General features: G+C 39.8%; 2 protein-coding genes across 6 annotated transcripts in view; one reads left to right on the plus strand and one right to left on the minus strand.

Moving 5' to 3' along the window:
* The window catches only part of kank4 (KN motif and ankyrin repeat domains 4), a 90,384-nt gene extending 84,160 nt beyond the window's left edge, over window positions 1-6,224 (minus strand). Inside the window, exon 1 of one of the 2 annotated variants that reach the window (XM_088077530.1) lies at window positions 6,151-6,224. The gene's annotated coding sequence lies outside the window, so the exon portion shown is untranslated. Of the gene's footprint in view, window positions 1-2,737; window positions 3,028-6,150 lie in introns of those variants that run through there. The other variant, XM_042512409.2, reaches the window with a different exon arrangement.
* Window positions 6,225-7,722: 1,498 nt separating this feature from the next.
* The window catches only part of usp1 (ubiquitin specific peptidase 1), a 9,691-nt gene continuing 6,042 nt past the window's right edge, over window positions 7,723-11,371 (plus strand). The window contains exons 1-5 of one of the 4 annotated variants that reach the window (XM_042484086.2): window positions 7,723-7,857; window positions 8,362-8,594; window positions 9,905-10,055; window positions 10,835-10,936; window positions 11,096-11,265. In XM_042484086.2, coding sequence (XP_042340020.2) covers window positions 8,425-8,594; window positions 9,905-10,055; window positions 10,835-10,936; window positions 11,096-11,265 — 593 coding nt within the window. In that variant the 5' untranslated portion in view covers window positions 7,723-7,857; window positions 8,362-8,424. Of the gene's footprint in view, window positions 7,858-8,000; window positions 8,130-8,361; window positions 8,595-9,904; window positions 10,056-10,834; window positions 10,937-11,095; window positions 11,266-11,371 lie in introns of those variants that run through there. The other 3 variants (XM_088077535.1, XM_088077534.1, XM_088077533.1) reach the window with 3 other exon arrangements.

The following is an 11,371-nucleotide window of genomic DNA, read 5'->3' on the forward strand; positions in this document are numbered from 1 at the left end:
TGAGTACGACATGAATGTTAATACCAATACTTGTTGAGACATTTCAGCCCTTTGTCATTCCTAACACGTCTTATATCACCACTTGGTCAGTGAATTTGGTGCCAGACACCAAAGCCAAAAGCCACCTTTCACGGCTGTGGATGGGTCCAACAAAACCCAGACCTTCACATAGGAGCCTGCTGTTCGCTTCCTCTGTGAATGTTGAGCCAAACCATGATGTTTTTTTCTAAACCTAACCATGTGATTTTGTTGCTTTAACCTAACCACATGCTTGTATTTTGAAAAAGACTGTATGTATCTAAAAATTCAGAAACTGGACATTTCCTGTGAAAAGGGAAGAGTATTTTGAAAAGAAAAGGACACAATTCAGTTAACAGGCATGAACTGAAACACCGTCCCTGAACGTCAACAACAAATGCAGGAGGACACTGAACAAGTAGTGATATACGATGAGTTAGCATGAGAATGTGTTTCACTCAAAACCACAAATGTCAACGTGCTATTGGAGCTAGAGCAGGATTCATCAGTCAGTGGGACTCATCCTCTGCGGACCATGTATGTGTGTCCCAAATTAAATGCTAATCCATTCAACAGTTGTTGAGATCTTTCAGTCTGGACTAAAGTGACTGGCGGACATTGCCGTCCCCAGAGCCACTTTTCAGTTAAAGGTTTAACGTATAGGATTTAGTGGCATCCAGAAGTGAGGTTACAGAACTAAAACTTATCCTGTGTCCTGTGTGTTTTTAACTGTAATTAAAGCATTACAAGCTCTGCTATGTATTAAGTAAAATATTTGAGATTTAGGATTACAAAATCTTCTCAGATTGCACACCCATCCTTAAAAATTCATGGATAGTGAAAAAAGGGCTATTTTGCTTGTTTTCATTTCCTGAAAAGTTGACATTTTACGGATAAACTGTTTCATCAGACAGTGCCTATTTGCAAATAACACATCATGGCATCATTACAGTGAATGCATCTAACAGCCACCAGCATGTGAGCTGCTATGAGTCACCTCACTGCACCTCCGAGGAAATCACGCAGACACGCACACACACATATACAAAAATAAACACACACACAGCTAGAGACTGTACACTAATGCGGGTCAGCAATATCTCAGAGGACTGTGGCTGTTTGTGTGTGTATGTGTGTGTGTGTGTGTGTGTGTGTGTGTGTGTGTGAGTAAATAACAATGTGGCCTTTAACCTGGGTATGGATGGGGAGTTCTTAATGTCAGTGAATGCAGCATAAAACACAGTCACACACAATGTGACAGCCTGTAAACATGCCCCATGTAACAGGGACGCTTTGCCTTTTTAATGTTGTGTAGCTGCGGTTAACCAACCAACCATGGACAATGCTCTGTGGCAGGCAAGCAAAGCAGTGACCAAGACTAACTGAGAATACATACAGACCAGAAAATAGCAGAGATAGAGAGAGACAGGGAGGTTTTGCATTAGAAAGAGAGAGAAGGCATCGATGCAGCGTGAATGCATGCAGATCGCTATGAAGCAACCGTGCAAAAGTTGCATATATGATCATTCTAAACAACAGCCATCACTTGCTATTCCTTCTCAGCTCCATCCACTGCCTGGTTAGCGTGCTTTTCTACAACGTGTGTATTGTAACTGTATGCATATGTGCACGTGTCAGGCTCCAGCTGAAAGACGTTAGTCTTTTAGGACGGAGGGGAATTTTAGTGAAACCTGGTCCAGCTGACGAATTGCCTCAGGGAGGGGATCAACTGGTATTGATAGACATAAAAGACAAATAGGCAGATAATTTTAAAGAGAGAGACTCCCTTTGTCAGTCTGTTTGTACATATTGTGCACAAATATGTATGTGCATGTCTAGCATCCAGCATCTGATAACCACACGGATGCAAGAAGATTCCAAAGCTTAGTGCAAAAAAACAAACATCAGCATACAGAGAGAGAAAGATGATAAAAAGTCTTCACAGCATGGCTGGAATGTAAATAAATGTATGCTGGTTTGAAAAACTGTAGATTCAGCTTAAAAAAACATTTTAAAGATCCCATGTGATGCTAATTTTCAGGTTCAAACTAGTATTTGGGGTTTCTACTAGAACATATTTACATGCTTTAATTTTTTTTTTAAAAAAAACCTTAATTTTCCTCACACTGTCTGCTTGAATATACATCTATACACTCTCTGTCTAAAATGCTCCATTTTAGTACTTGTCTCTTTAAGCCCGTCCCCTGAAAAAGCCCAGTCTGCTTTGATTGGTCAGCATTTCCACTTTTATGTAGTGTAGTTGTGACATCATAACTTCACGGAAGTCCTGACGGCTTGTTTAAGAGCACAATCTAAATGTAGACCATGTACAATCCTCTGTGGATTAAGCATTTTGATACTTCCGCTGTATTTTTATAGCACCTATACCTGTTTTATTATAAATAGAGATATGGAAGTCTTACTCTTACAATATGGGACCTGTAAATGAACTGCATTGAGATGGAGAAGAAGAAAGAAGGCAAAATAGAGCACCAGATAGAAGCATAATAAATAGGAAAAGTTGTAAAAATGGAAAAAAAAGAGACAGTAAAAAGAATAACGAAACATGATGAATCAATAACTGACAGCAGATGCATTATGAAAATAGAGCATGAGAGGCACACAAGAAACAGCTGAGAAAGGAGAAATGAGAGCAAAACAGTGAAATAAATAGAGAAAAACAGCAAAAAAGTGCATACTGTATCTATTCTTCCCTTACCTCTGCAGCTGTGTGTGATATCCTTTAGGACAAAAAAAAAAAAAACGTAGTGGGGAGCAAACTTCAGCTTCAACTGCAATGCTACAGATCCCCACTTTCTAATTCTTTCCAGGGTAATGTAAATATATCTGTTATCTATCAGCCAAACTCTTCAGTCCACTGGGACAATGCTCTGTCTACCTGCGTGGGTTTGTGTAAATGTATCCTGGATGGTGATGAATAGCGGTGAGTGAAAGGAGAGTACTACGCTAGAGGGCAGACAGACTGGCTGAAACAGGAGAGCAGGGAGAGTAGAGAGCAGACTGAGTAGGATGAAGGAGTTGCTGCCTCCTAACATCAGAGCGGCTGGGCTGGATACACCCACCTCGTCAGCATGCATCAAATGGGAGTCGCTCAGATGCTCTAAAGTATGCAGAGAGAGAGTGAGAGAGAGAGGGAGAACTCTGCCTGATCTGATTTGATATATGCACATATGCATGCGAGGTTATTCACACATGCATACACTCGTAGAGGATCTCATTAACCCTCTTTTACTGGCAAGACAAACACACAAAAGTACTCTCCTGACTGAGCAGAGCCTGTGTCTGCTGGGGATTTCAGAGAAAATAAACTAGCTGATGGGAGAGCAGAGGAATAACATGCTTCATGGCAAAAACAGCCCTTAATTAGCTGAATGTAGTGCTCACAGTAAGTTTCATCTATGTTGATGAGCTGAAAAAGTTGATTTAACTTGTGTTATTCATCCCTCCAGGCCTCTAAAAATCCTTCTAAGGAAACAATGTGAGTAGGAAAAATCTACTTTTTATTTTATTTTGATAATCAGTGAATCATTTTAAGTTATTTATTATTTAAGAACACCAAGCATTTGCTGATTCAAGCTACTAAAATATGAGAATTTGCTGCTTTTCTCTGATTTAAACTGTTAATACTATACAAATCGACACTTTTTAGAACAACTTTTAAAGATGAATGTGAAAGGTAGCCTCTTACATTGTATTTAAGTTTTAATGAACGGAGTGTACTCAGAAGAGCTTGTTTTGAATACTGGGGCACCTCAAGGCTCTGTACTGTCACCACTGTTGTTTTCCATTTACACATATAAAATGGCCAGTAATTTCAAGCTGTTCAAATATGCTGTTGATATGGCTATTGTTAGTCGTCTTCTTAAAGACAATGCCATGTATGATGAGGCTTACTCTTGCCAGGTCTCATTGTACTTCAGGACTATTGTCAGACAAGCAAACTGGAAATGAATGTGCTGTTAGATGCCACTAAATCCTACACACTAGATCTTTAATTCCTCGTGAATAAGTTCTGGTCTGTAAGACATTAAACATTAAACTGCTGAAGAAAAACTTCAACATTTTGTGAAACTAGCTCCGCACAAAGACTGGAAACGGGGGGAAACAGCTAGCCCTGGTTTGTCAAAAGCAGCGATACTTAACTTACGGCCCACAGGCTTTTAGTATACATAAGGTGCCAGAGTGCATAAACAGCATCAAAACAGAGCTTCCTGCACCCCCAGACAGAGGTGCTAGATAAGGCCCTTATGTCCTGAAGTCCCAGAAACATCCTGAAATCCTAGAAATGTCCTTAAATCCTAGAAATGTCCTGAGATCCTAGAAGCATGCATGGAGCTGCTGTGACTGGCCCCTGGCCTCCTGTCATTTTGCAAAAGTGGCCACCAAGCAAAGCAAGTTGAGTATCTCCGGTCTAAAGGTTAAAAAAATATCAACCTTAAAAATGGCTAAATGTCATTAATTAACATGTTACATGCTGTTTATATAGTGTAATTAAATGGTTAATAATGTTGCTACACCCTACAGGCCTATACAAAAAGGCACGTGTGTGTGTGTGTGTACAGAGGGGTTTGTTGTTCAGAGGTTAATTAAAGTAGATTTCAGGACATGCCTCTCATTCTTGGAGTGCAGCATTGCCTGTCGCTCAACATGCTTTCATTTTCCCTCCTTGTTGCCGTCCTGGGAGAGAAGGTGGATGGAGGTTGGAGGGAGAGGGGAGGTGTCATGGGCCAGGACTTTGAGCTGCCACACCGGCAACCTCTGCTGCTCAGGCCGTGAGAGAGCTCTGCCTCCAGGGACAATGCCTGCCTTTATAAAGGCCAGCTCCACTGCTCAGTGCATGGAGAATGGTCCTCATTACTCATACAGGTTAGGGGTTAAATTCTTGTGGGGTCAGCCAGTAGGTGGCATTATCTCTGAAATGTTTGCATTGATTGTGGGAGTAAATGCAGTGTGGGACAGGTGGATGTTTTTTGTCTTGTTTTTCCTTTAATCTGTGATTTCTGAAAATAGAAATAAGTCTCCATAAGTGTTAAGCATACATTTCCAGGGAAGGGTAAGCTTCCATCATCATTTAAGTCCTCAAATCTGTCCCGTGACCTTGCTCACTATCTGACAATCCTGTTGCAATCAGTGTGTAATGCTAGCCAATCACAAACAAGGCCTCGTGTTGATTTCACATAGCTTCAGGACATGGGTGGCAGACTCTGCCTTTTTCAGAGTGCAGGCAAAAAAAAAAGCTCCCCTTGAGAAAATGATGTTATCAGGAGGTGATGAGGGAAGTGGGACACAGTAATCCGTCTTATAATGCATCTCCTGGTTAGGCTTCAGATGGGATGTGAAAGAACATAACACCTCCCCACCACCTTGTTAAATCTGTATAAATCACCTGCTGGTTATTACATCTGTAATGAAATCTATTTCATCAGGCGATTATTAAACATCACAAGTGGGGGGGTTTAAGATCATTTCCACCCTTTTCAAATGAGGAATGAGGTTCTGGTATGTTCATTTAGTGATGAAATGTACTGTTAAAGCCAACCCAGAGGTGGAGATTGCAAAGATAACACACTCTGAGAATGGTGATGGTGACTGCATGCTGTAGCTCCATCACAGCCCAACAGGAAGTCCAAACTACTCCCATCCACTACTGTATCAGCATCCTCGCTGCAACATCACTTGATCACCAAGCCAGAAAATAAGTAGAGTAAATTCTGGAAGCTGAGGCTCAGCTCTCGTGTCCATCGATACATCTTTGCTGCTGACCAAGCAGCCACTCTGCAGCAGCAGCAGCAGCAGCAGCAGCAGCAGCAGCGGGTCGTCCTGCATACATACCATCGTATTGACAAATGCCTGTACTGGCTGCATGCGGGGAAGAGACGACACACCTGTCATGTCTTATTTTTGTATTCAGTTGCTGCGATCCATCCTGTATGATAAAATCGCACGCCTGCCACAATCTCTCACTGTAGCTCTATTCTAATCAACACACAACAACTGATACAGATGAGATCAAACACAGATTAAATAGGCTACTCTCGCAGTGAGTCTTTCAAGAGGATTTTAGTTTTTCTATTCACGCAGAGTGTAGAGAAATCGTAAACAGTATCTTACCGTTAAAATCGTGGAAGGATAGCCTCTGCTGACTGTCAGATGAAGCGATGCTCCAGTGGAGGAGGGAATGATGCTCAACACTTCCACCTCCATTTGCATGTACAATGTCGCCTCCTGCAGGTTGAAGCAGGACACTGCCCGTAACAAACAGGTTTAACAATTACCGGTGACGTACTGTTGTGTTTTGTATGTTTGCGCAAAAGAAATGCATTCCTTAAAATATTTTGATGATATTTTGCAACATGCGTCTCGTTAATATAAAGCATCCGCAAATATTTGTAAAGGTTGAGTTCCGCAAAAAGGACTACTGTCAAAGCACGTGAAATTAGTAAAACTTGTACTGCCTACTTTCTTCAAAATAAAAGCCGAAAATTTTCAGGGAAGTGCAAAAATAGAGTGGCTATACATTATTTAGCCTCCCTGAAATACTACATTTGTGTATGGTTCAAATGCAGTGTTGTCATTTGTTTGGATGCATATGATTTTCTTTCAGCCCCCACTGGGATTTGATCCTATATTCTTGCCTAGGGTTCTGCAATACACTGCTTCATTTCTCGTAGTCAATGCTACATACAAAAAGTGGATTCAAAGTGTTCCAAAAGCTCAAAAGTCCAAGGTTCCAATTAAACACCATTTCTAACAAAAATACTTTTTGTGTAAACAGTCAAGGATGTAGAATTCATTTCGACATAGAGGGGTGATGATGTGAGACAGAGGGTTTGGGGGTCCACTGAAAGCAGAAAGCAATTAATCATTTTTTCCTCTCCAAAGGGACTATACCTGGCTGGGGTGCAACTTTGTTCTATTTAATTTTATTTTTATTTCTTATTTTATTATTTATATTTTTCTTGAGCCTCCCTGAGTGGATGGAGGGGATGCATGACTTTCCCCTTGCCATTAACAATATTTTACAGACTTTGACCATGATAGTGATAGCTAGTGGGATTTGTGAGATTTTTAAAGAAAACATGCCTCACTGGCTTTTGGGGTTCTTAGGGTATTTAAAATAAATGCAAAATACAACCAGTTCAGGTTAAATGTCACTCACCTATGCTAAATCAAAAACACATAGGCCTATCTCCCTCCCGAATGTTTGAAAAAATATTAGTGCCTCCCCCGTTTCCACCACCCCTCTCAAGTACAAGTAAACATAAAGTAGCCATACAACAATTTTAAAATAGGCTACTTAAAGTCCTGCATATAAAATGTTATAAAAGTACAACGACACCAGTAGTTACTCGGAAACCTAATTACTCCTTCACTTGTCATTTGATGACTTTTAATTTGTTGGGAGAGTCTAAAATATCACTTCCGGTGTTACGATCTAACTTGCTGCTGCTTGACAAATCATGAATCTACTGGTCTGGGGGGCCTAAATAAAAAAGCTGACTAATTATGTGCCTGAAACCTGGACTAAAACTTTTTCTGGATAAATAATTTTACAGAGGTGTATGCATATTTACAAGTTTTATGTATACATTTTAATACGTTAAAAAAGTCAGGGGCGACCGTTATTCGCTCAGTTTAGCCGGACGTTGTGATGTTGTGTTGGTGTTGGACCGGCAGTGCAGTCGGCGATGGGTCTTCCAGCAGGAAAAAGCGCCAACTTCTGCTGCACCGTCTGGATGGTCAAACAGGCTGTAAATGACTCTAAACCTGGATATTCCGTGACATTTATCACACTTCAGTCTGAAATGACTCATTGAGGTAAGAGTAAAAACGGCTGCGTGCATTTTATTGTTTGTTTACTATTAGTTTTGTTTAAGTGAACTGTTGAAAACGGCGTGCTGATTATTTTCTCCTCCCACTTCTTCGCCGCACCGTTTTGACCCAGTTTTGTCGCTGTGCTGTGTGCAAAGTGCGGTTTGTTGTGCTCTCTTTGCTACATGAGAGCTGCTTCCTAGCACTGAAAAGTCAACGGTTGCCGGTGTTAACGGCTCAAATTCAGACATTGAGAGTGAATGAAAACAAGAGAGGCAGTAAGTTAGCGTTAGCCGGCTAACACGTTATATAATACGTTGTTCACTCTGTAACCGGGTTGTACTTAGTGAACGAGAGCTGTTTTCATTCATTTCACCCGGTTAATTTGTTTGTAGTTACGTAACTGCTCTGTGTTATCATAACGTTAAGTGCGTAATTTGTTACTTTCGCTCTCGTTGAACTCTGATGGCGCCTATTGAAACTAAATTTTGTGTTTCCTTTTCTCACCAGTGAGGTGCGCTGTTGCATCTCTGAAGAGGAATAAAACTCGCCACCAAAGTACTGGTAAAAAAGATGCCGGGTCTGCAGGGGGAAACTGTTGTGGCGGCGATGGGGAGTCCCATCAAGAAGAGCAAACTGTCTCTGAAGTTTCTCCAGAAGAAAGAAACTAAACGAGTTCTGGATTTCTCTGAACCTCAAACAGATGAACCCAAAACAGTTGAACAGGTGGAGTCTGAGGCCAGGTGAGTGTCCTCTGTCTGTCGGTGTGACATTTATTTGGGGTCAAACAAAGTTCAGACCACTGCTTTATTGCCCTACAAGAAGAAAGGTGTCTCAAGTTTTACACAGTTTCAGTCACACTATTGTGCTGAGTCTATGGCTTTTGTGAGGGCATAATAATGAATATGATGAATGGGATACCTTATACTTTGATATTTCATTAGAAATGCATCCTTATTTTCATTAAATCATTACCTTCATGCTCTTGAAAATATAATATCAAAAATGTGCCTATCATTTATATGATAATTTGGCATCTTTGAATTTTCCAGAGCCAAAAATGTCGTCAAAAGCCAGAAAAAGACAGAGATTTATGCAGGGGATGCCTTGAACCCTATTCAAGCACCCATGGAGGTCCTGCAACACTGCTTTTGGCCACATAAGCCTACCAAAACTAGATATTTTGGATAAAGCTAGGATTTACGAAAAGGGCTCTTATGGATCCTTAAAAAGTCTTGAAAGGTATTGATTTTTTTTTTTTTCATCTAAAAAGTAGACCTTAATTATATTAAAATGTCTTAGATCGATCTTTTAAATATCTTAAAAATGCTAAGACATGGGAAATTGGATTTTATAAATCATTTGTCATCTGACATTGCATTATAGAAATTAAAATTAATAGTGATTAAAAACATAATAATTAATCATACGCAGATTACATTTCTGTAGCGTAGATCACGATAGTTTCACCTACAACAACAAGAAAAATCGCCTTTGAATGCCCACTGTGATGTCTATTCATGCTTTTTTTCTTCAGTTTTCATTAGTGTAAAATTGGTATTAAATTTCATTCTGACATTTCATCTGTCTTAACAATTACTAACTTGCCTTAAGCCGTTGGGACCCTGTGAGAGTAAAATCTTTGTTATGCATCTGTAAGCCAAGGAAAGTTGTAACAATGGAGAGTTGGCCGTGAATATTAATGATTCAGAAGCATTCTTAATCTCCTTTCTCAGAAAATTCAGATGATAGTTATACTTATGGCTTGGCAATACTAAAGTACTACAGCTGCTCATTTATATATTCATATCAATTTACAAATCTTAGCTTCCAGAGTCAATAATATTGAGGAGACTTTATGAAAAAAATGGTGGTGTCTGAGTTATATTTGGTTTCAAACATGTTAAGAGTTTTGTTTAATGTGATGTAAAACTGTAAATGATTGCAACCATATTGCCCAACCCTAGTGATGCTGCAAGAAAATAACGAGTAACTGTTCTTTTCTTTTTTGTGTCTGTTAAATTTATATTGTGTTTTCTTCTTCACTGTTAAGCAGCAGCAGCTGTGATCAGGTGGTCCCTGCCCCCCCTCCATGTCCAGCCTCACCTGGCCTTCTCCTGCCACCTGAAAAGAGAGAGACCTTGGTGCCATTTGTGGGGCTCAACAACTTGGGAAACACCTGCTATTTGAACAGTATCTTACAGGTGGGTCTTCTCAGGACATAAAATATATAATTTATAGAGAAAACAAAATTAATTCTTTAACACTAAGAATGTTTTGTGGCCAAAACAGTGTCTTCTGTGGCTGATGAATAATATATAAAAACCTGTAGCTGAGTGGCTGCTCCCCAGCATTATGCCTCCTCCTTCCTGTGACATACTTTGTGTTCAGATCAGTTCCTCTCACCGTGGCTTATCTGCATTGGCAGTGTTGGATGTAAAGAGACAGATGGAAGTGGATCACACATCCAGGCACTTGATCTCTGCAGCCTTTTCCCACTGCATTCATTTTCTCTACTGCATCTCTTTACGTAGGCCACTAGTTAGACAATAAGGAAACCTATTATGGGGTATGGAAGCAGGCAAGTTCTGCGATGTTATGCCTCATTACGTGTGTTGTTATTCTGCACTGTGTTGACAGTGTAAATGTACTATAATATGCAGTCTTGATACAGTTTAAAAATGGTTAAATTCAGTTTCATCAAAAAAGCCTTATTAAGTAGTCCTAGATTTCACTTACAAATGTCTAAAATAAGTCTTCGAGCCTGCTTTAGGCAGAAATAAAGTTATCAAATGTTGTATTTTATTTAAACAAATAATGGGTGAAAATCCTTACTACTGTTCTTTAACACTGACTTTATGAAAATTTGTATGTAGATTAGTTAATTTATTTTTTGAAATGACATTTCATCCATCTATCTCTTCATTCTTATCCATTCTTATCATGATTGATCTTGTTATTGTCTGTCTGTCTGTCTCTGCAGGTTCTGTACTACTGCCCGGGGCTCAGAGAAGGAATTAAGAAACTGTACAACTTGTCCAAAAGAAAGGAGAAACCAAAGGAAGAAACGGATAAAGGCGAAGAGGTTGGTGCAATACAAATGATATATTTGTCTTCTGAAATTAGGTGTTCCTGTTGTTGTGTCCAGACTTCTGATGTGATTTGACAATATATATATATCTGTTACAACAGCAACCATTCAAAGAGCATTTTTGCTTTTAATAAATTGTATTTTACTTCTCAGCAGTCAGAAGTTGCTGCAGAGGATTTGCCAGCTCAAATTGAGCTTCTCGGGAGCTTTAATAGTCTGATAACATCAGTGGAACAGCTGCAGTCCAGCTTCCTGTTAAACCCTGACAGCTTCAGTGAAGGAGAACTCGCTACACCGCCTCGAAAAATACTCCACACTCTCAGGTAATGATGTGGTTATATTTGGATTATAAATTGTGCCCGGATTGCTCTGCAAACGATTATTAGCTAGTTCTGCAGCTCATTTGTTCCTAACTTAATGAATAATATG

This window comes from Plectropomus leopardus, chromosome 5, assembly GCF_026936395.1.
Source record: "Plectropomus leopardus strain MGB_pleo_1.0 chromosome 5, ASM2693639v1, whole genome shotgun sequence".
Classification (NCBI taxonomy): Eukaryota; Metazoa; Chordata; class Actinopteri; order Perciformes; family Serranidae; genus Plectropomus; species Plectropomus leopardus.